Source organism: Eublepharis macularius, chromosome 16 (assembly GCF_028583425.1).
Source record: "Eublepharis macularius isolate TG4126 chromosome 16, MPM_Emac_v1.0, whole genome shotgun sequence".
Lineage (NCBI taxonomy): Eukaryota > Metazoa > Chordata > Lepidosauria > Squamata > Eublepharidae > Eublepharis > Eublepharis macularius.
In genome coordinates this window covers 46,504,574-46,530,067 of record NC_072805.1, presented here as the reverse complement: position 1 = coordinate 46,530,067, position 25,494 = coordinate 46,504,574, and the positions used below count along the sequence as shown (strand labels likewise).

The 25,494-nt window shown below is 44.5% G+C and overlaps 1 protein-coding gene across 1 annotated transcript in view; it reads right to left on the bottom strand.

The window, feature by feature from the left end:
- Positions 1-25,494, bottom strand: part of BANP (BTG3 associated nuclear protein) — a 175,981-nt gene that overhangs the window by 91,051 nt on the left and 59,436 nt on the right. Inside the window, exon 8 of the mRNA XM_055000228.1 lies at positions 17,327-17,566. Within this exon, the coding sequence (XP_054856203.1) occupies positions 17,327-17,566 (240 nt within the window). The remainder of the gene's footprint in view (positions 1-17,326; positions 17,567-25,494) is intronic.

Genomic DNA, 25,494 nt, shown 5'->3' with positions numbered 1-25,494 from the left:
GAGTTGCCCATGAAAACAACGGTATATTCCACTAAGAGACAACTGCTATTATCCTGAGAAGCATGACTAGGAGATGGTATCTCTTTTTGCACTTTCTCCATCGCATCCTGATTCCAGGGTAGGAGTTCTTGGGAAACGAAGAGCAGGAGCATTCCACAGTAAGAATGGGCAACGTTTGCCTCACTTGGGTTTTGTGGCAATCGCCATGAAGCTTGACAATGGTTTAAATGCAGGGTGGGTTTAAAAACAGGGCAACCACAGCAGATATACATGCCTTTTCAAATGTGGTAGGAACCCATGGTTTGAGCTTCCAGGAGAACATGGTCAAAAATAAATGGAAAACTAATGTATTAGACATCGTCAGCATTTCAGGAGTTCCCAGTTAAAATCCAACAAGCTATTTTAATGAAAAAGTCATGTCACAATACCCACAAGAAGTAGGTTTTCTTACTAGCAATTGTAGAACAGCACACGCTCGGCTGGATTCGTCGAGTGCACCATGAACAGGTCAACAGACTCAAACATGCAGTCTATGGATGTAGGAGCTACACCACAGAACTGCCAGGGTTCACACGTCAGGAATGGAGGAAACTGGAATGGATTTCTAGTGCCATTGATAGGGATTGGTTAAAGAATGAACTTTTACCATCCTTTACAGCACCTTGTTAACCTAGTCCAGGGACGGAAAGAAGTGGAGGACACAGCTGCCTAATCTACGTCCTGCATATTGCCAACCTGCCTGCCCTTGGAAGCGAGCATGCATTTAGGAAACACATGCTTCCTTACATTCCAAATCCTCCTAAAAACAAGTTGTTGTAACAAAATGGTGCTGTTATAGAGAAAAAAACCCTTAGGAGGCAAACATTTTCAAAGGCAAATAAGAAACCCAAGTTTTCTATAAAATTAATAGTTTTTGACAACTGAATTCTGAGTTAGTAGTATACAATTTGATCGAAAGAGAACAAGTAAGCCCCTCGGATGTCGGGTCTTTGCCTCCAGGCCTCAGTCTTCCCCAACGGCCCTGTGCTCATACCTCCCTCTCATATTAAAAGCATTTTAAGAGAGTCATTGCGGGTGCATTTCAGAGCTTTAAGGCCTAGTTCGTATTTCATAAGCACAGCAGGGTATTAGCATGTAAAACTTCAATCGGCAATAACCTGGTAACATTCATGGCTAAACTTACAACTGAAATGGAAGCGGGTGGGCGGGGGGGGGGGAGAAGAAGCAAAATAAAAGAAAGCCCACCCACAGAAGGCCAACAGATAGAGATGTCAACACTGGGGCAGAACCTGTGAGGTAACAGCTCTCATTCTGCTAAAAGACCTACCGCTGGTGAAACATTCTAGAGCCCTGCCGAAAGACAGGATTGTGTCTTTAACCTCCTAATCGCCTTAAATAACTAACACCTGCAAGGCTTTCGAGGAAGGCTGTGCACCAGACACAAGCAAAGCCACCTGAAGCCCATACAGTTTGCTCTCCCTGTTGCTCTAACTGCCGGCTGCGATGAGGCTGCAGAACCAAGTCAAGGAACACGCTGCCCCCCACCCCCACCCCCAATGCAAGGGATACTGGGCCGCTGTGGCCCTCCCCCCCCCAGGAAAAGCAGGAGCAGAAGGAAGTCCACCCGGACCCAACGGGGCATGGATGCCATCACAGTCAAACTGATCCCCTCATTCCACCATTACCCTGACCTGGATGGCCCAGGCTCTCCAAAGCTTAGCAGGGTTGGCCCTTGTTAGTACTTGGGTAGGAGACCACCAGGGAAGTCCAGGGTTGCTATGGAGGCAGGAAAGGACTAACTACCTCTGTTCATCTCTTGCCTTACAAACTGCATGGGGCTGCCACTTGATGGCACTTTACATATGCACTCTATCATTTCCTGCCGTTCCCCACCATTCCTATTCCTTTGTGAAACTTGTCCTTTTTAGTTTGAATGGCTGAAAGCAGAGGCCTGCATCTCTAGTAATCATCTGCTGTCTGAAAAAATGGGCTGTGAACGTAACAAAGAATAAACGAGTGAAAAACTTGTGCTCCAAAAGCAGATACATTATGGACCTTTGTCTAAAGGCCTTCCCCACACACACACACACACGAGCTATTTTCTAAGGACACCACCAAGAGAAGGACTCAAAAGACATCTAGGATCCCTCTTGCTATTACACCACGGGAACAATTTGTGGAAAATCCATTCTCAAGCAGCAGTTCTCACCTATGTACACATGTGGTTATTCAAAACTGGAGCATCAAGGAGGGGCATTATTACCGGCACTATCATACTGGAACATGAGTCGGTTCATTCTGTGGCCCCACAAATATCTATAATAACCTGGAAACATAGCAACCGTTGCTCACGAACTAAACTCTACAGGCAGGAAAGGGGGGGTGGAGGAATGCTAGCCTGGCCATTCCTACATGAAGACTGCACTGGGGAGTTTTCCAGCTGCAGTGCTTCGAGGATGAAAATATCCACCCTCCCCACAGTGTACACAGAAGAAATCAGAATTTTTAGTGAAGCCACAGAGAGATTCCAGATGTCACTGCAAATAGGAGCATCAAACTAAAGAGGTCAAAAGGGATGTCCAAGCAGCAAAAAGCAGAAAAGGAAGCGCTTCATCAGACAATGAATTTATGCTTGTCAGCTGTGCAATGGGATAAGGGAAGGACTCATAAATCCTTTCAGCTATCCTGCTTTAATAAGTCAGCCTCAGGAAGGCAAGAGTGCTGAAGAATTTATGTTTTCCATTATGCATCCCAGTTTGCCCAGAACTGCACTCTTACACTGCAGGGAACCAATATTAATCCAGCAAGTTCAATTTCTGACATAGAAATCATTGTCCCATTGGTATGGACAATTGTCCCAAACCTTACTTGTCCAATTCTATCAAATTCAAGGGAATGTACAATTGAAATGTGAACTTCCACCCTGAACTAGTAACATGATTACATATGACTACAGTTAAATTAGTGTGCTACACAAACCAGCTAAAGTAGTAGGTTTAGAGCCAGTAGCTGGCACTTTCCAGTAGAGACCACACACACACACGAATTGGCCTATTCAGCTTTGCTTTTCTTCACTTCTCAAGTTGTGCATGTGCTTGTGGATCAAGATGAAAAGGAATGGAAGTTGCGGCACAACCCACAATATGAGAAAAGCATCAACACAAATGTCTTGGTTTCCATACTTATTTCGCATCAATTTATTTACTTTTATTTATGTTATTCATCTTCCACATTTCTGCACAACTCCTATTTCAGGAGAAAGAATAAATCAAGAGTTCCACAAGTGCAGATATGGTTTAGAAAAAAACTAAGATATCTGAGCGATTCCTTAGATTTTCCATGGCTATCCAAGAGCAGAGATGCATAAAGAAAGCCACAGGAATAAAGGTACTGGTTTAGGACACCCCTGCCACTTTTATAGTGTTGACACAATACAAAGGAGAAAGGGAGTCATGTCTACACAGTAGCATCAGATAACCTTTCGAGAAGAATCAAAAGAGATCTATGCAGGACCATCTACCCCAATATGTACCTACCCAACCGCTCTGGTCGTTTTTGGAGACTAGATGGGTGGCAACTGGCAACCTTCAATGGGTGGTATCAAAACTTTGGAACTCCCTCCCTAGAAAGAGGTGTCTGCCTTCCTCTATTGTTGTCTTGCGCCAACGGATGAAGACTTTGCTTTGTTTGGCATTCCCTCACTACGAACACTTAGCCCTCCTTCCTGTTTGTTTTCATGTGTTTTATTTACTTATTTAAAATGTTTTATATATTCTTGCATTTTAAATGCTTTTTATGTTTGAAATGTTTTATGATGGGGACCCTGAATTGGGCAAAAGACAGCATAAAATGTTTTAAATAAAATAAATACATTTCTTAGTCGTGAATGGACAGAGTGCCTACCTGAGTCAATCAGGGTAGCAATATTGGAAAATAGTGTATTCAGAAAAATGCAGCAAAGTAAAATCTTGAAAAAATGTCACTTGGCTAATATTAGATTTTTTTTTGCTACTGAGGTCTTCCCTCCAACAGTGATTTTGGTGTCAAGCTGTAAGTGTAATGTCAGTTCACATTGTGCAGAAAACTCCATGGCAGGCATTTCTGACAATAGCTTCTAGCCACTGCTCAGATACAAATATTTTTATTTTCAGGTAGGTAGCCATGTTGGTTTGCAGCAGAACAGTAGGGTTTGAGTCCAATGACAAAACAGAGAACAACGAGATTTCCAGGGTATACGCTTTTAAGGGGCAAAGCTCCCTTCTTCAAATACCAAAGATAAATACCAGATGGCGAAGGTATCTGAAGAAGGGAGCTCAGACTTTCGAAAGCTTATAACCTGACAATCCTGTTGGTCTCGAAGGTACCACTGGACTCAAATCCAAATATTTTATTATAACACGATATGAAGGTACTCTCCAGTAGAAACAAACCTTCAGAAAGCTTTGAGGACATTTAGTACAATCAACAGTCAAAACATCATTTATGGACATCCTACATGACAACGAACCAGGCAAACAACACTGCATTTCACAATACCAGGTCACTGGCTATTTAAGATTGAAAACATTAGATAAAAACTTGGCTGCTCACACACATCACTTTCAACCAACATTAACATGACATACACAAACTTTGTGTGTTGCCAGACTTGCACGCGCACTTTCTTCCTCCCCCTTTCTTCTCGAAGAATATCAATGCAGTTGCACAGGTAAATCAGAGTCAGTCCCCTCCCCACCCCAAACCAGGACTGGGACATTGCAGAGATCTAGAATTGGTCTCTAACCAAAATTACGTCACTGCACAAGAAGGGAGGCAAGAGAAGCTCAGAAGACCGACGTCAAGCCTTTTTCGCACACATACGTTGGTTAAATATATTGTCTGGATGCAGCTCGAGTGTCACCAGCTCAAGATCTCCAAATAAAGGGTCAAGTGATATAAGGAGCCATGTGCTGAGGAGGGGAACCGCAGCTCTGTTCCTTTCACATGGGGCAACCCACAGCTTGAAACCAAAGTTTGACATTTAAATTAGTATCACCTGTCACCCAAAGCCGCAAGGCCTCCTCCAGTCTAGAATATGTGCTGTCAGCAATTTATGCATTGTCTTTTGGCTTTCCAGCCTGGAGCAATAAATTAATCATAATAATAAAAAAACTGCTTTATATTTTTAAAGAGCAGGATGATTTAATTTCAGCATATCAGAATTTGTTGATGGAAAAAAAATTGACAGGTTTCCACCCCTGCTCGTTTGCACTCTCTCTTGCTCTCCCTTTCTACATAAATATATATTTTAAAAATGTAAAAGCCTTCCTGAGACATCCTGTTACATAAGCTCTTTTCCACAGCATCACAGAATTGCAGCTGGATGGCAAAAGCCACCCCATGTGCCGCCAAGAAAAACTAACTTCGGAATCAACAACGAAAATTTCTCCCCTTCCAAAGGAGCTTGTGGGTTTGGAAAGTGCGCGGGCATGACAGAAACTCCATGGCTGCCTGAGCTTATTTACATTTTGCCAACAATGGCACTATCGGCTGGCTCGATCTTGATGGTTTAACCCCTTCAGAACCGGGGGGGGGGGGATAGGCAACGCAACTGTCTGGAATGCAATTCAAAGTCTTCACGAACTCTTCCCTTTCCTTGGGCCATGCAATGCATTTTCCAGATGAGCCAGTACATTAATTCTCACGCAAGGGAACAGCTTCAACGTAGGACTGTTTTTCCTCTTTTGGTGATGAGGATTAAATGGTTGCAGGGCTGCCTTCTGAGTTTAAGCCCTGTAAGAGAAAATCACAGGCTACATGCTACGGGCAAGCTAGAATGCAAACAAACTCAGCCTCCAGTCCTTTCTCATAGAGGAAGACAGGAGAAGACTGCAAGAAAAGCCCCCATACTATCAAATCTCCCCACAGAATGGGGAACTTGTCTTCCACTCTGGCATGAGAAGGTAGGATAGGCAAGCAAGAAGAAGGATGATGCCAAAGTCTACGGCACGCCTTATTTTCCAAGTCTTCCCCACATATAATCAGACAAACTACTGCGAGGGCCACAACACAGCTGATTCACATTTCTTGGGCGTTCCAGTACTGCATTGCTTTGAATTTGAGGGATTTTACAAAGAGGGGAGAAATGGTTTCTTGGACAGAGCCCAGGCAATGCCTTGAGGTATAAACCAGATATCAACTGCTCAGTGCCTCTCAAGATAAAAATTAAGATTGCTAATAACACTGCATCACTTAGCTGGATAGGTATTTCACTGTAAATTTAAAAAGGTAGACTGTCAGTGTCCGGGTGAAGATGCATCAAAATTAAAACTGTACAAACAGCAAGCTGGAGGGGAATTTGAGCTGCTGCCCAGAGGGAGGGATATCTGCCCACTTTCAGCAGCTCCAATTTACTGAGTTGGGCAGAAAAAGAGAACAAGAATCACAACTTCACAGTAGAGATGGGCACGAACCAAAATATGAACCGAAGTTTGGCACAAACCAGGCCGGTTTGTGGTTCACAAACCAGCGGTTCGTCAGAGGCCATTTCTGACGAACCACCACAAACTTTAGGGTGGTTCGTTTCGTTCATTTTTCAGTTTGTCACTGCAGACAGCCTGGCGCCAATCAGTTTCCTAGGCAACGGGAAATGGGCTTTCTGCAGACCTTCTGCTGACCTGGAAGTGACCTTCTGCTGACCTGGACGTGGTGATTTGCTGGCTTGGAACCAAACGAAGTAGTTCGCGAACCGGGGCAGGTTTGTGAAAGTTTGTGGTTCGTGAAATGTGATGAACCACGAACCGCATGGTTTGTTTTTTTCTGGTTCGTGCCCATCTCTACTTCACAGACACTGACACATACTCCAGTCAGATGGACACTTGGCTTTGCTGTCAGGAGTGCAATTTTTCACATAAACACAAAAATGGAATACAGAAGAAAATTCGCATGATGCTGTCCATGTTGAATCTGTGAGGCTTCTTTGGTTTGTGTATACTTTTGTATTTCTCGGGTACAATGACCCAGGAGATCTCCTGAGCAAGATTGTCTGAAATGAATGGGGCACATTCAGGTCCATCACAAAGGATTTGACTTGTGTTGTATGTTTCTCCTCAGAGCCAGGAGAACAGCTTCACTTAAAACCAACTTGGACAGAACACGGAAGAACAGATGCTAAGGGACAGCCAATCGTTAAGCTCTTTCCATCTCTAGGTCTTCTTGGAACGGAGTGGTTTCTTGTATCATATTCTGCATGATTAAGTGGAACGCTTATGATTCTCTGAGCAAGGGGGTTGTTTGCAAGAATGTGTTGGAAAGATAAAATCATTGCTTTAGTATTCTTAAATGATAGGGGACATTGAACAGGGCGGGAGAGACAACGCTTTGCCAAACATTTATTTTTTTTCCTGAAATTGCTGCCTTTATTTTAAGTTTATTAAACTGCAACTGGCCAGAGACTGCAAACAAAATACATATATGGAAGCATTAAGAAATGTGGGGATGGGGGCAACCGCCAGAGTCAAGCTCTAATGAGATTCTATGGAGCCTATAAGCAGATGCTAGCCCATATGGCATCCCTTATAACTGCAATTAGAAATTAACACAGAGCAATGCTAAGCACATTCAACAGAAACAAGCCCTAACGGGTGGCTTCGTCTCTAAGTAGACATGCACAAGGCTGCAGCCTGGACACTTGGATCTGTCTTCCACCTAGCCCTGAAGGGTGTTATTGCCTCCTTCCATATGGCAGGACTAAACTGCTTTACAAGAAGTTTGAAGCTGCAGCCAGCCTCTGGTAGCTCCAATAAGAGGAGAAAGTGTTTGCAGAGAGGCTGCACAGCCATCCAGGCTTCTATCGTAGGGCACTTGGTAGGGCAGATCCCAGAGATGGAGCTCAGCCCCTTCCCTTCTGCACCCCCAGTTACCGACCAACCCCTGTGATTCCTTAGAAGTTTCCTCTTCTGAATGCAATAAGGACACAATCCACAAAACATTTAAGCTATTTCTGGTGTTAATTTTCCCTACCTGTACCTATTAAGATAATGTGCAGGGAATTAAGGAGAAAACAGTTGAAGTCTCTGATATGGAAATGGACATGCACAGCTGTAATACACCCCCTCAGATCTGACCAACCCTATTGCTAATTAAGAGTTGGATTTGTAACTGCAGTTACAATAAAAAGGCACCATTTATTTTAAGTGTATTGACCAAGCAGTTCTCAACCTCAGCCTTCCTCGGCGCAGGCTTAATTTCATGTGGTTGCATTCTCCAAAAGAGGCCTTTTATTTCATCCCCACAGCATGCAACCTTAAGCGACTCGTCTGGTGTGAGCAAAATACACATTTCCTTGACAGGCTGGGTAAGGTGCTTAATGAGCATTTGATTGAAACAAGGTAGCGGGTTAAACAAGAGAACAGTTTTTGTTTCTGGGCTCGGCAGCTGGAATCCAAGTGTTCCATGCGCAGCTTTTGAGCGGTATGGCTCAGAAATCGCAGGCACACCCATCTCATTAAAGCATTGGGCAAAGGCAGTGTATTATCAGCTTCCAGATTTAACACCTGGTGCAGGGATGCTTAGTGGAAAGAGAGGGGAAAGGCAGAAAATAGCAGCAATACGACAGTAAGATTTATAGCCTGTGCAGTAATAGCTTTTTATGAGCTGAACTCTGGTTGAGAGGAATGTTCAACTAATGTTTGGAATTTAATACAAATTTCTATTAAGTCAAAACCAGCAAAAGCAAAACAGACAATAAGCCTGACACCATATTTGGGGGCTGAAGTCCCTCCCCTCCTGCTCAGAAATCCTGCCCCATTCCTCCTTTTCTAAATAACCAATGTGGCGAATCATTAAACTCTTCAAGACCTGAGCTTGATAGATCAACGCAAATAATTTTGCAGCGCAGACGATTTAGCATGCTCAGTTTTGGGGCTTATCATTTGGTAAATATTTAAGGATTTATACCTCACATCTATCAGCAAATGATCCCTAAGGCAGCAGACAGCTGACTGGACACAACATTTTAAAAGCTGCCCTCCAGCTTTTGGACTGTTTCCTTTGACACCTGCAGTTCCTGGGTAATTGGCATTGTTTCTAGCAGCAGGGAGGGAGGATGTGGCATGCTCCCTGCAGCTGCTCCTTCCTAGCCAACGTCTTTTATGCTTTGGAGAGCCCGAGTATTCAACCCAAGAAGGTTTTGACATGGCTTCAGCTATTTTTTATAAATTAAAGCTGCTGCCTGGAAATAAATCCCACTGAAATTCTAATGAGGACAGTTTTAGATGGGTAGGGGGGTTGGCCTGCAGTAGAACAGCAGGATTGGAGTTCAGTGGGGCAGTGAATTGAAGAAGGACAGCCCTGACTCTCAAGAGCTTACACGGAAAATCTTGTTGATCTCTAATCCTGCTGAAATTCTGCACTGGGCTCTAGTGGGCAAGAAGCACTTCAACAGAGGCAAGGGAATACACCACTGCTAAAATAGCTGAATTGAAGGCAGCCAGTGTCTTGCCATCTCAGGACCATTTTTGCACGTAATGACCCAAGTCGGCTCAGAGTATTTTGCCACCCGTACAGGCTTTGGATGGCATAGGATCAGGATGGGAAATGGGTCAGGATGGGAGGCAGAGACAACAGGTTGTTGCCATTTGGCTGGCATTCATCTTTACCCCCTTTACCAGCCAGCCGATTCTGCCAAACTCAAGAAAGTCTGGAAAGCCCTGGCCTGGGAGCTGTTCCAGAGGAAAGCTGCAGAATGAAGGAGATGAGGTTGGTTAGGAGAATAGGTAACAGAAGACTACATTGCATGACTGAATCCTCAATCATGAAATAAACTGGCGGACTAGTTCGGTCGCAGGAAGGTGCCAGCTGGAACAAAAGAAGGCCCACAAATCACCTAATCAGGCACTGCCAACTCCATGACTACCGTTCTAAGCATCTTGGTCCAATCAAGGAGCCACTCCATCTTGCCTTACTTTTGCCACACAGAAGAATCCCTGGAGACTTCAGTTCTGTCTGAGATATGGGATGCAACGTGGGCTGCTTTAGGATGTTTTTCGTACAGTATTTATAGAATTGCTACCAGTGTTTTATCGTATGTATTAGTATGTTGTTAATTCACTCTGATCCCACCTGCGGGGAAAGTGGACTATAAATCAAATCAATCAATAATGATGAATTTTACTCCCAAATTTGGCACCTAGTTCATTTAGAACCCCTCCTCTTCTTGCTCACTTTATCTGGGAAGGCTTCTGCAGTGAAAACCCCTCCCATGTTTGCCTCCTTCCCACCCCACAGCTTTCCCGTATCTCAATTAGAAGGATAGGTCAAATCTCCCCGTGCTTCTTTCCTCTCTCTCCAATCCTTCGTTCTCTGAGATTCATTTAGACAACGGTCTTGTGTGAGTAACGGGACTGTGTCTGACGGCACGTAACACACACATGTACTGAAGTATTACTTTGACTATGTGCTTTGTGCCCATTCCCCTCAATAAACTTTCTCCAATTATTCTATATTCTTCCATTTTCCTTCCATCTCTGCATCAGAGCTTTGTCTCTTTGTTTTCAAGGTCCCTTAGAATTGTACATGTTATTCCTCACACTGGGTGTTAAAACCTAAACCTGCAGCTTTTTGACAACAGATACGAAAAGCGGCAGAAAAGAGTTTTATCTCTTATGCTGGGTGAATTTTTGCCCAAGGAAGAAATGGCCTCATTCACACAAATGCATGCCTACTGTACACACCTGGTAATACACACCTGTAAGCACACCTGGTAATGGGACACACCTGTAAGCACACCTGGTAATGGGGCATCCATTGCCTCTCAAAATCACAGTCATCACGAGGAGGAAGGCAAGTCCCAGAGTGTACCTTCCTTCCAAGCAGCAGGCAACTATGGACACAATCCATACCTCTCACTCCAGCTGGGCTGCCCTCCTCAAACTGTGGTGTCACTAACCTTGAATCACTTGTACAAGGAACCTGCCCTGAAGCTAACTGAAGTCCTGTTCCATGCAATCTACACAAGGAGCCAAAAATTGGATATTTTTCACAAGCCAGGATAGAACGGTCTAGCAAAAGCGACAATTCTACCAACAACAAGGCAGTCAAGAGACTACCCTCGGATCGCACCTTGCATACTGACGGACTCAGGCTTAATAATGGCCGTCGCCTCTTAAAGAGTCTCAAGTAGCAAATATTAGGAAAAACTTTTCTCTGTCTGAAACCCAAGACAGCCGCAGACAGATGGACCAGTGGTTTGATTTGGTGTAAGGTAGGTTCATACCTGTATAGAATTCCATGTAATTTAATGGGGGTGGTCTGTTCCTCCACCTGAAACTCAGCAAAATAGGGAAGGTACTTATTTATTTAAAATATTTATTACATATAAGCACCCATTCCATTCAGGGGGCATCCACAAAGTGGCTTAATCCATAGGAAGCTGCTGACGCCACTGCTTCTGAAGGTGGTAGAGCAGTAAGTTACACCCATGAACCCTTTTTCATAGCTTGTGGGCAACTTCTCCATAAAAGCATAAATTATTCTTCTGTACAGGGAGCTTTTGCAACTTTGCACTAGAAAATTTGATGCTCCAGAAAGATTCTCCCCTCTCTTTTTTTTATTTAGATCTTCTAAACAATCAACGGCATCTGGCTTGTCAATCAGCTCCTGAAGAGGCCTGTACCTGCAAATCAGGAACCCATAGATGAACTTCAACAGAAAGAACATAAAAGCTTATTTTCCTTGCTCTGTTTTGATAGGCTTGCGTAATCTGCGTTTTAGGCTGCAGCAGCCTGTCTGGACTAGTTTAAACACTGATGGGTTCCAGATGAAACATATCCAACAGCAGATGAATTACACTGATAGCAAGTTCAATAGACTAGAAAGCCAGGTTATTACACTCTATTTGATGTTACAGAGATTATTATTAATAATTATGTAAAGATGTGTTTTAAATTTTACACTCTCTTCCTGACCTTTTTGGGCTTCTGGTGCCAATTTTGGTCCACCTTTCTGCAATGCCTCCAAAAGATGTGAACCGAAAGATGTGTATTAAGCTGCCTTATATATTAAGTCAAATTATGGGTTCATCCAGCTCTCCGTTGTCTACTCTGACTGGCAGTTACTCTGCAAGATCTGAAAGCTCTTTCCTGAACACTTGATACACGAGTTCCTTGCTCTGAATTTCCCAGAATTGAACCTTGGACTGCGTGCATGCACAAGTGCCCGTCCACTAAGCCGTGCCCCTCGCCCAACTGTCTGAAAAGGATATAGCACTAAATACCAAGTGCCTGTGTTCAGCTTGGAAACTTGGCCCTGCGTATTAGCACAACATTCCTTACAACAGGGGGTTGCCCTACACTCAGATTCAAACTCCCCATGAAAAGTTCTCCCCAGCAAAATTCTGTAATTAAACTCGGGCGAGGTCTGACATAAAACCACTATTAAGTTAACAACCCCGGCTTAAATCTGCCAGGTGGAGGCTGGCTGACAGGGTCCAAGAGGTGGTTAACGCCTCCTTGAGAAGGGGCTGGTTGCCCCAGCCGTGAAACAGGCTGTGGTGAGGCCACTTCTAAAGCAGCCTGCCCTAGACCCAGGAGATCTCAATAACTATTGACCTGTCTCAAGTGTTTCATTGCAGAGCAAAGCGACTGAACAGGTGGAGGCTGGACAACTTCAAGCTTTCCTAGGTGTTTAGATCCTATCCAATCTGGTTTTAGATTGTTGCCCTCTTCCGCCAGCGAGTGAAGACTTCTTTGTTTTGTCATTCCCTCAGCGATCCCTCCTCCCTGTCCAGTATTTAATTGTTGTTTTTATGTCTGTGTGTGTATTTTAGCTCTGGTTTTAATTGCTTTAATTATATGTTGCTGTTTCTTGTTGGTTTTAAGATATGTTTTTATTATTATTTTTACACACACACACACACACACACAGCTTTTTAAAATTCTATGTAAACAAACAATTTTATGAACACCAACATTTTGTACTGGCATCTCCAAATGACTCATGTAAATAAAATACATGACGTGTTACAAAAGCAGTATCACTGGAAACACAAGTGTTCCACAAGTGGACATTGTGCTAGGAGGTAACAATGCATCAATAAAAACAAGAACTTAAATCATTCCTCTCCCCTCTGGAGATGATTAAAGTAGTGGAGGACTGTTGAGATGTAATTTGGATGATAATGATATAGTCATGTTTTTTGTGTATATCTTTGAGATTACTATCAGAAATAAATAACAATAATAAAAATAAGAATGAAGATTGTTCCAAACCATCTGTACTGCCAGGGGAATCATTTAAAAGCTTGCTGGAATTGGCAGCATTGAATGTCGAGAAGACCCTTCCCCTCTAACCATGGAAGCCCCCTTCTTCAACTTCACAGCCCACTTTCCCGACTATAATGAAGTGCCTGAAGCTCAAACAAGGGGAAGTGTCGTTTGATCGCAGCTCTAGCTTTCTATAGTCAAATATCCTGGCTAGAAAGTTCTTCACAGGACTTCCTTGTAGTTATTAATGCAAAGTAATCTAAGCCTATATTTTCAATCACAATGCAACTCCTAACCACTGAAGTACTTGTATCAGATTTCATCCAGAGGGGGGAAAATCCCCCTTATTTTACTAGCCTTGGTGTCATTAGTGGTCCAAAAAACCCTTTGCTCCATGACCACGGCTGCCCCTCCAGTAGGCAACCCCAATGAAAACGTACCCCTCAAAAGATAAACGCTTTGTGGGAAGCCTGATGCAACGGATCAAGAATTTTTAATAAGCGTATTTCCCTTTGCTTGGAAAGTGTGGCTTCTCAGTACTATATACTTTTCAAAATACTTTCTATTAAATACAGATTTGGTTGGGGGCTCTTTTCCCAGAAGGAGGAAAGGGACAAAAAATCTTTCCACTGACAAGCTGAAAGAAGAGACTCATACGGAAAGTGACTCTGGCAAGAGCGCAAGTGGAACTGACTGCATGCCTGGCACAAGAGATGGCAGCTTAGCACCCAAATTGAAAAGGGGGCCATGGGGAGCCATTCTGCTCTCAAGGGCCACCCTAGTCTGCCTGCAGCTTCTTCGGCTGGATGGGGCCATGTGATGCAGGGAAGCCGGGGGGATTCGGTGGCGAAGGGAATTCCAGCAGAAGACCTAAAGCTAAGGAAGCCTCTCATTCAACCATATTCACAGAGGTTTTGGAGGGTTGCTGGTGGATCTCCCACTGCCTTTGTGTGCCTTTGGAGAGGAGTTCTGAAGAGCCTTTCCTCACTTGATGTCAAGTCTTGGATTTTCTTTCCAAATCCAGAATGCACACAAGTTCAGAAGATGGACAAGAACAGCGAAGGGAGGGTAACTTGAGTCATAACACACCATCGATGGTAGCCTAACCTGGAGTCTGAGCCTCCACTGGTACAACAAGAAAGCATGGTTGAAAATCAGCTTCCTTTTTTTTTCATCACCTCAGTACTTAGCCTTGTCAGTTCTTAAGTCCACACCTTGCTGTATCATGCAAGACCCTCCGGAGATGAAGCAATAGACATTTTCATGGTCTGTCAATTCAGGTCACACCAAAGCCCATTTCAAAAATGTGGTTTCTGACACTGGTTTGCCAACTAGTTGGCTTTGCAATTTCAGGCACAACAAAAGGGAGCCTCCCTGGTCTCATGGAGAAGGAGAATGGCATCCTATTCCACCACCCACCCATTTTTCGTACCATTTTTCGTACCATTTTTCGTACCAGGATCCTTTGGATCCTGCTCCCCCCCCCCCTCCTGGCCACCTACATGCCTTCATCCCTCTCTTCATGGGGGCTACTCTTCCTCCTCTCTCCCCTCACGGTCCCTGCAGTTTGTCTCCCCTCCCCATTTTCTATCCCCTTCTTTCACTTTCCCCACCTCTTCACCTCTTTGTGGGGAGGGCCTTGGTGTTTTGTTGGGTTGTCTAGTCAGCTGATATTTTGTGAGAGGTCCTTGTGAGAGCTCAGCAAGGTATTCTGTGGGTGCTTTTTGCAACGTCTAGTCCTGATTTAGGATTTTGTTTTTAAAAAAACCTTGCAGAAAACTCTACCATAGCCTTGAGTGCCAACCCGCCCCCCACCCAGTTGAATGACATCAGAGTTAAGCTTCTCTAACTATGGCTTGGCATGATGCCTAGACTGACTGACCCGGTAACTCCACTCTTTCCACAAGGTGAGAGTTGTGCAGTCTGGTACTCCTCTGCTCAAAGCCCAGGAGCAGGGAAAACAGGAGCTCTGTTTCAGCATTTCTTCAACTTCATATCGGATTCTGGCTGTTTTTAAATCTTTGCAAATTTGCATGTAGATACCCTATTACGTGTTCATTGAAATGTCCTTAAAATTGACTGTACTGACTCGCACTGCGTAATCTGCCTTCAGTCTCAGTGAAAAGGGGGGACTGTAAATAAATAAATAAATGCTGTCCCATTTTGGGTAAGGAGAATGGAGATGGAGCACTTTGGCTAATGAAGCTGAAATAAATCCGATCAGTGCTGCGTGTTATTGATGCCATGTTGCTTTACCAGGAAACAGTTGTCTCTTGGCTGGCTCAGATATTCCCCTTCCCTTGGTTGGGAGCATTCCAGGCATACCTATAACCCAACCTCAACCTTCCAAACAAAATTTTGCTGTCTCATTAATGAGACTCATTTTGCAGTCTCATTAACTAGCAGGAGTTAACTGCCTCCAAAGTATTCGCGCCTAGAGAGAGAGTGAGAGAAAACGCAAGACTTCAGCACCTAATAGGTGCTGAAAATAAAACCAATTAAATCAATGTGCTTAGCCTCAAATTGCTTTGCATCAGCGGCACACTGCAGGAGGGCTCTGGTTAAGCTGCATGTCAATTTCAGCTTTTCGCTTAAGTGGATGGATATATCCCTTTATGAGCAGCAACAAAATCCGCTCTGGTTCTGTGCATTTCCACATGACAGAGATTTCACCTTTGAAACGATACGCATGGAAAACAAAGCAGTAAATGTTCGTCTCACTTGGAAGCAGCAGCCAAAGTAGCCAGACCATTTACACTGCCTGTTTCGAGCTGATCAGAAACAGAGATCCAGTCTGTCATTATGCGAAATACTTGCGCAACATCTGTGTTTCCAAATACAGCTATTATTACCACTAGGTTTTATTGTTTCAATTGCTTTCTACATCAGGAATGTGTGCTACACCTGGGCATGTTCTCCAGTTGCAACGCTAACATGAATTCAGAGTGACATTCTAAACAGAAAACAGGACTTGGGCTGTCCCTGCAAGGGAGCTCTGAAGCGCACTACAATGTTAATTGGTCCTTGTGGAACTTTCCTTAAATAGAAGTTTACAAAACATCTGCCTGGAGGTAAAGCAACACAAACCCCCCGTTTCTGCAGAGCTGTAAAAATGGAATCTGATCATTTGGGGCAGATGAAGATCATTCTAGTATAATTTTCACTGATTTCAGGAATTACAGAGAGAAAACTGACTGTGTAGCCACAAATTTCTGATCGGGACAAGTGGAAAACTGATATGCAGAGCTTTCCCAGGCTCAGAAAGTCTTCCATTTAGACTGTAATCTTGCAATTGTTAAACCCACAGCACTGCAAAAAGCAGCTGGGCTGCGTTCTGACATTGCATTAAGCCAACAGTAAGCTGTCCTGCACAAACTCAACTTGTTGCCATGTGCGCCTCACTCCCCGCCCCCACCCCCAAGCAGAGCACTGTGAAGGGATTCTGGTTTAAAATAAACTCCAGTTGCCTGCAATGTAAAAATGCAGGCACCCTGATTAACGGGACCTAGTTTCCCCCTTCAAGTCTGAATTCTAAAACAGAGCTTAATTCGGCTTTGAATCCTGGCTCGAGGTGGGTGGGTTAACTTCAGTTCACGTGGGCAACCTGCATCGCATACTGCAAGTAACCAAAGTTTGTTTAAACCAGGATTCTGCCCTCAGGCTCCATGGAAAAAAAAAAAAAGGCAAGGAAGGAGGCAGTAGCAAGATGTGTGTATGTTACCCAGGCAACATGCGGGGTTTATGCACACCGCTTAACATGATGTTCGGCTTGCCCTGAGTCAAGTCTCATGTCATTTTCAAACTGTGTCCAGCGAGACTGTGATGAAGGCTAAAATGTCAGAACAATTCTGGGAGATGATAGCCATGTTTTCACCCTCATAGTAAGACTCCTGGAGAAAAGCCCCTCTGCAGCCCTGCACTCAATGTAATACTTGGCAGGGATGCCCTGAGGCACGCCATAAAAGAGCAATGAGAAACTGTCTTAATCTAGACTTGCTACGGATTTAACTTCACTTGACCCTCTCAACTGGCCAAGAGCGTCGTTTAAAATATGTGCTTATGGCAAGAGAGGAAAACGAACTCACAGCGAATGCCGTAAATCATGAGAGGATCTAGCTGTTTCTTCCCATGCTTTCCTTGCCCAGAGAGGTTGGAGATGGCTTGGATTTCTCGGTGGAAGAGGTAATCTAGTAACGTCAGCGCCATCTTCTCGGCTGTGCGGCAGTTGGTGCTGATGTGTAGCATGTCTGCAGCCGTGATGGGGCAGCGCACCCGCATCTCAGGATTGTTTTCATCTCCCAGCCAAGTTCCAGTAGGATAATCCTCTAAAACACAAACAAGAAAAGAACCGTTCATATCGCTAGAGGTTACTGTGTGCAGCATTTCCATTTTCATAAAGTACGTCATAGACCCTACAGTTTGTTGACCGTAGGAAGTTCTCCCCACCCAACACAGATATTTTTGATTTTATTTAAGTGGCTATATTTCTGATTTCACGCTATTTTAGCCTATCCTTCTTCCAAGGAGCTCAAGGTGGCAAATGTGGTTTTCTCCTCCTCCTCTGTTTTATCTTCACAACAACCCTCTGAGGTAGGTTAGGCTGTGAGGAGGAGTGTCTGGATCAAGATCACGCAATAAAGCTTCATAGCGGAGTGGAGACCTGAACGGATGCCCCTCAGACCCCATCACTGCTCTCATCATTAAACGTGCAGAGGAAGCAGCATGATGACAGCATGCATTATTTTATCCATCTGGTCATTAATTTTCACGAAGATCTAAATCGGATGACTCACAGGATTTCTAACTGGCAAGCTTCCTACAAACGAAAACTAAAAATTTAGCAACAAGAGTAGGCAGGCCCTGAAAGGGGACTAAACTGTGACAAGGGCTCCGATTGTGCAAACTACCAACCCTAACTCTGGAATAAACTTGATCACACTTTGAACAGAAATGCAGCAGCCACGGTCCCATTTTCCATGAAGCAATTCCAGCGATGATCAAGATACTCTGGCTGCGGGTAGCATTCAACGTAGCAGTAGAAACTGTGGGTGTCAGTCGGCGGGAGGGAGGTGGGAGGCCCGGGGTCTTCTTTAAATAATGAATATGGTCACCTTTCAAAACTACTCTTCAATCATAAGGTCAGGAAAACCAGCCAGAATTTCCTGTCCTGTGAAATGCAACATGACCACGGGGTACTGAAAACCTCAGTAAAGATAAGCAGAAAACCACAGAAGATAAGCAGAGCAGCTCACAAAAAATGGAAGTCATCTTTGTCAGCAAAATCTGGAGTATGAGTCACTACAGTCATGGGAACAGGACTGTTGACTCAGCAAGAGCTGGGAACAAACTTGGAAAGTGCAACACATAAGCAGTGGCAAGTGGCAATTTACTTGATTAATTACTTACAGGGTTTATTAAGGGCAGTCACTCAACTGTAACCAAAGCTTTCAGACACAAATGGATTTGTGTCCTCTTTCAGACTTACTGAATGGGGAGTCTGCGTTCTTTCCTAAACACGTCATTTACCAAATCAGCAGACCCAGCCGTGAAAGTGAATCACTGTAGCTCATCTCCCATGCATCTTCTAGCCGATCCAGACTAAGGTCATAAGAAGAAGCAGGAGGCAAATTTTATGATGTTGGCCCCAAGCACTGAAAAATGCCAAACTCTGCAAGTGGTTTGAGGCAACAGGGGCAGAGGAAACACTTTTCTTAAGCCACCAACTACCAGACAAAGATGCTTTGTTCTCTCTTTTTTCCCCCCTTTTGCAATGGTTTTTGTACAACAAAGCACAATGCATCTGAAATCTCATCTTTTACAGAGTGGCTAGGCATACACTAAGGTCCCAGGTCCAGCCAAGCTCCTAAGCACAACTGCCACACACCAGAGCCACTGGACAGCCAAAAGCCACGAGGCATGTCTTGCTTGCCCCCTCCTGCTTTCCTTACCTACAGTCTGCTACTACCCCAGCTCTTTTCTACCGCCTTCCCTCTTCCCTCTCTCCCTTTCTCACTGCTATCGGGCCCTTCTTTGGCTTTATTGCCACTTCCACTCTTCCAAAAAATTTTCAGCACTAGTACTGATATAGCAGAAGGTCCCAGGTTCAACCCTCAGCATATCCAGCTTATAGATGTTATGAGACCCTGAAGCGCCCGTCGGTCAGAGCCAACAAGACTGATCTTGACAGACTCCATGGAAGGCAGCTCCAAGTGTCCATCGGTGCCATCAATTCTGCTTTCCCAAGAAAGGAGATTGATGATTTGTCAACGGGAGCACCTGCCCACACCTTTCGCTCTGCAGCATCACCTCTGCCTAGCCCATCAATAAAAGAAGTTGGTGCAAGGTGTGCTTTGAACCTGCAGGCACATCAGAAACTCTTCTGCTGATTTATTTTAGCTGTTTAGGAGCCCCACCCTCTTTGCTACGATCGACACAAAGTCACGGATTGCTGTTTTTCATAAATGTTTTGTTTTCAGGCTCTAACCATGAGGAGCTCAGATGGAGGAGCCATTTCCACATTTTGCATGACCCCTGAAAATCACGGTCTTTATTTCCTGCCCTTGGCTTGAGTTAAGTGGCCTGCTTTCTCTTAGATGGCATGCCAAGAAGAAAGCAATAAAACCCCAGCACAACAACCGGCTTCGATGCTCAGCATCATTTGTCGAACACCTCATAAAAGGCACACTGATGTAACTAGCAACTGATCCAGGATTCATGCAGGTGAACTGGGGCAGCATGAAAGGCTAAATTAGAAGAGCTTTCAAAGTCCATCCGCTTAGGCTTTTGCAGGGCCACTTTGGAAAAAAAACCCACACACCACCGCCCACGTGAACCTTTGGGAGCTGGCACAGGCGAAGTGTGGGGCAGGCTTCGAAACTCAGTTTATCTATGGGCTATGTGGTGTAATCTGTAATCCTCACTTCCTAGGTAGGGAACTGAGGTTACTCACCATCTAGCTTTCAAAACTGCTGTGAAAAACTGAGAAGATGCACGGCACCATCTGAGCAAGTCTTGCAGACACTGAGAGTCAAGCCTGCTGCCCTCCGTACTTGGCAGAGCAAGAACTATTGCCAAGGGATTATTCTGTGGGCTAGCTGGTTTTTTCCAAGCCTCCTCCTCGCCCACCCTCACCCCTAGCCATTCCTGCAGATGCTAGTCCAGAAAATGTCCAGGTCATTTGGGTGGGCAGCAGATCAGCTCAAACTGTGCCCAGGCCCAGCTCCATCATCACAGTTAAACCACTTTAAATTCTGTTTGTTTGCACCGTAAATGTAGACTGAGTCAGTAATATGGTATTACTGCCACTATGTCTTGGTTGGTTTACCCAAAAACACCAAAGGGTCTCTCTCTGACTGAATCCAAAGAAGACTCTTGATTGTGTCATTCTATTTAATTTCTCTGTGTCAAGAGTGATGCCTTTGAAATGAAGCCTTTCCTGACAGAGACCTGGAAAGGACCATCAAAGGGCTTCTGTGCTGCAAAGATCATGGACTGGAAAATGCAACCTGACAATAAGCAGCTTTCCTTTATTCACCCCCTCCCACCTCCCCCTAGACACTTTTAAGAGAAATCCCTGCTCAGAATACGGGACGAAAGGCACAGCTTTGACTCACTGGACATAGGACTTCTCAGAACGTACAAAAAAGGCACAGGGTGTTCGTGAAAAGCAAAACGTGAAGCATTATCAGCAGGCACTGCTATTTTTAACCCATTTTCCAGTGGGGCGGGCAGCCTATCCGTTTAACGTTTGCCTATTCTCTGAGCGCAAAGACTCGCTCACGCAAGTTCCGCTCAATGTAATTTCTGGGTCAGACATTTCGTTTTTGATCTCATTCCACTGCACAAAGAAAACCCCTTTCCTTCACAAAGCCAATTCTTCCGAGAGGTATTATGTTTATTGCCCTCTAAACTTGTAAGTCAGCCGGCCACCTGCTGCGACTAAAGAGGAGGCTGCCTTCGCAGAGCATGCCTGCAAGGGCCAGAGGAATAGGGTAGTAACACAAACATTGGTTGCTGTAGAAACAAATCACGGGGGAGAATCTAAACTCTCGGTATGCAGAAACCCGGTGTCATGAGGACAACCCAAAATGAATCCGCTCCCCGCCAATAATGTGTGCACGCGTGTGTCTCGATCCCTCCCAAGGAGACAGCTGACCCTTTGCTGCTACTTCCTTTATTCTGCTGGGAAGCAAAGCCTTAACTAGCCTGACATATGAGCATTAGCAGTAAATCGAGAGGCAAATTTCAGCCGCCGATTTCTCCCTAGGTTCCATCAATCATCCCTTTAAAATAAAATAAAAGCCAATGAAACACCTGCCTGTATAAATATTTAAAGAATTAACTGGTTCTTTTCATCAAAATAATTTTTATTTATTTGACTAACTAAAGCTGGGTGCAAATCTGGCATCCAGTCCAGGGAAGGATGCCCGGTAGCTGTATTAGAAAGGCACAATGATGAAACAGCCTTAAGAAAATAAACCACTTCTTGCACTAGGAATACAAAACCCTCTCTCTGGAGCAATTAAATAATACTTTGGCAAATGCACAGGATATCCTATATGTATAGATTTTTAATGAACTATCATCAATTTTAACACCGGAAAAATTCAAAACTCAGACAATGATGTCAGAGCACAAATCATGGAGGACTTGTAATCTCAAGACAGGTGAAAACACAAGATAACACTGATTTATTGGTGCCAGTTACCCTTTTAGAATTCCCATACCTCTAGCTTGGCTATGCAATTGGCACTGAAAGGCTCAGCCAAGTGTGCTTAGATCAGGTTGGGGGATCCGATGCTCACACACTCCCTGCCTCTCCCTTTTCATGCAGCCAGATAAAGGCTTCTAGAGCCGCACTATGGCCGGTGCTCTTCCCTCAAAACTAGGATTCTAAACGTATCCTGGAATCTTGATTTGGAGGGAAGAGCAGAAACCAAGGTTTGTAATTCAGACATGAAGAGAAACTGTGATTTGTTACAAATCCAGAATTCTTTCATTAAGTCACCTTATGCAAGGAGGGTACGATGCAAGCAGAAGGGTGGAGAGAGTACAGAGGCCCAAGGATACCCAAACCTCATTCTCATTACAGCTAAACCATAGCTTGACTGATCAAGATGAGTAGCCGTGTTAGTCTCTCTGTAGCAGCAGAAAAGAACAAGAGTCCAGCAGCACCTATAAGACTAACAAAATTTGGGGTAGGGTAGGAGCTTTTGTGAAGAAGTGAGCTGTGACTCACGAAAGCTCATACCCTACTACAAATTTTGTTAGTCTTATAGGTGCTACTGGACTCTTGCTCTTTTCCATAGCTTGACTGTTATGTCTGAACTACACTTTAATCATCCTTGACTGTGGGTCTGTGAGTCCAAGGAGACATCCAGGCAGGGCTTTTTTTCAGCTGGAACGCGGGGGAGCGGAGTTCCGGAACCTCTTGAAAATGGTCACATGGCTGGTGGCCCCGCCCCCTGATCTCCAGACAGAGGGGAGTTCAGGGTTCTAACCTCCCCTCTGCCTGGAGATCAGGGGGCGGGGCCACCAGCCATGTGACCATTTTCTCCGAGGGCAACCCACTGAGTTCCATCACCTCTTTTCCCAGAAAAAAAGCCCTGCATCCAGGATAGCATCACATTGATATTTTGGCCTTGGACTCATGCAGCGGAAGGAAGGAAGGGGAGTGGGGGAGTGGGGGAGGGCAGACTTTGAGTGAGTGGCAAGCATAGGGATTAGAGGGCAGGCTCCTAGCGATATATACGCTTCGCGACAGCCGTCTATTCATGCTAACTTAGATTTCTGTTGCTCCAGGTGTTGCCGTATTTAAAAAAAAAAAAGCAGGAAACTCTCCTCAGAACAATTATTTATTTGTCTGTGCCTTTTATGTGAAAATAAATAGAAATCTTTTCAAAACAAAAAGGAATTTAAGCAGAAACATTTGGCTGGAGAGCTAAGTTTTTTCAGTTTGATTTGGCTTTCATATGTCACTGTGGAGTCAAATAAAAGCTGTTCTTACGCATCTGTCAACCAATGTCGGCTGTGATACAGCTTGAACGCAAATCTTGACAGACAAGGATCTGAGGTGCAATGGAGGGTGTGGGAGCGAGACAGGGCCCACCACACCAGCTTTTGAAATATTCATTCCAGATTTTTTTTTTAAAGGTGCAACCATCTAAACTTCCAATATGGAGACTATTGGCAAAGAAACAGAAGGATGATACAAAAACATTGTAGATGCTGTGCAAAAAAAATCCCACAAGAAGATTCCTCTTTGCCACACCAGCCTTCAGAAACCATTCACTGTTGATTCCCAAACTATAAAATGTGTTTCTCCACAAATGCCTTACAAAAAAAAATCCATTTCTTATGTCCATTTCTCATTTTCTACCACACTTTAGTCTGCAACCCTTCTAAAGCTCATAGAACTGGTTCAGAATCCTGTCACTTTTGCACAGTTTAATTACTTGAATAGTGATGTCTTTACAAAAATTACGGAACACCTTCGCAGGAAACATGCATATGTGCGGCATGCACACGTGTTTTTAGTTCAATGCCATCCTTCTCTGAAAAGTTAAAAGCTTTGGCCAAAGCCTCTTTGTTCTTTTTTTAAAAATCTGCTCAGACTTTTACAAAAACACCCTGCCTTTAATCAAGCTTAGCAGAGAGAATACAAAGATGTTCTCCGCTGGGACGTTTCTGTGGTATAAACAGGATGGGTCGTATCCCGTATACGAAAAAAGAACAAGAAGCCCATTTATTCTGAGCAAGGCATGATGGACTCCAGCCTTTGAGAGCACAAGAAGCCCAGGTGGTTCTGAGTTACGAAGTTGAGGCCAAAATGTTTTAGCAGATATGACAAAGACGCATGCAAATATCTAGTTCCAAATCCACTGCAAGTGATAGCAAAATTACGTCCACAACACCAAGAAAAATTAAATTTGATACACAACTCAGGGCATCCTGGTTAGAAAGAAAGTGTGCAAAGGGTGTTTTCAGGTCTCTCTCCCTCGAAACCTAGGCTTGGAAGTCCGCTTCGCCAGAATAACCAGATCCTCAACATGAGTAGGATGCAAGGCTGGGTTGCAAAACTTCCAAAATGGCTTCAGGTTGTGGAAGCCGGAGGCAGCCAGGAACATCACGACTTCTCTAATGCAAACTATACCAATAAATATAGGAAAGGACTGACTTAAGTCCGCCAGGTCGACTTGTAAGGTTACAGGTATTACCCTTGCGCTGAAAGATCTACACTTGTTGCCCATCTGTTTCCAGTAGGGATCCCATTCCCCCCATGAGGGCGAGGGATCCCCTGCTCCCACATTTTGCCCCCCATCACCGCTTACCTGGCCAGCGGGGCAAAAGGCAGGGAACGGGCCCCCAAGGCATGATGACAGCACTGACATCATCATACTGCCCCGAGAGCACTCACTGTGGGCCAATTTGGGCCCCAAACAGGCTGAATCGAGCCCACAGCAAAGCGCCCGCAGCAAAGCGCACACGTGCTCCCCAGCCTTGTGCAATGACGTCACTTCCTGGAAGTGATGTCATCGCACTGGCGGGGCCGCACACATGTGAGGAGGGTCCTGGAGCACAAAGAAGGCAGGCACTGGGACCCCCTCCCGCCAGGAGGGTAAGGGGACCTGGCAACCTAGTTTCTAGGTACAATTCAAAGGGCTGGCTCTTGTCTTCAAGGCCCTAAACAGCTTGCGGCCAGGTTTCCTGAAGGACCATCTCCTCCCATACTATCCAGCACACTCGCTAAGATCTGTCTCTCAAGCCCTGTTCTCTGTGCCCCCACCTTCAGAACTGAGGAGAACGGCAATTAGAGACAGGGCATTTTCTGAGGTGGCACTTCACCTCTGGGACGCCCCTGCCCCTTAAGGCTTGCCTGGCGCCTATTTTACTGTCTTTTAGGGCCCAGGCTAAAACACATCATTTCGTTCTTTTAATTAGGGGATTTATCTTATACGTTTTTAAACAGTCTGCTTTTGTTTAATGCTGCTTAAGTCTAATGGCTTGTTTTTAATAGCTTTTTTAATGCTGTGTGTTTTAATTGTAAGCCACCTTAAGCAGGGCTCTGAAGGGGTGGCATAGAAATATTCTAAATAAATATATACTTTTAAAAAACTAGAATCCCCATGGTCCAATGCATTTTACATTTACAAATAAAGAGTCTGTAGAGTGTCCTACCACTTAAGGTCCAGCTGACCTCTATTAATAAGTGACTCTTGAGTGTGTAGCCTAAGAACAACAGATCAACTTTGTT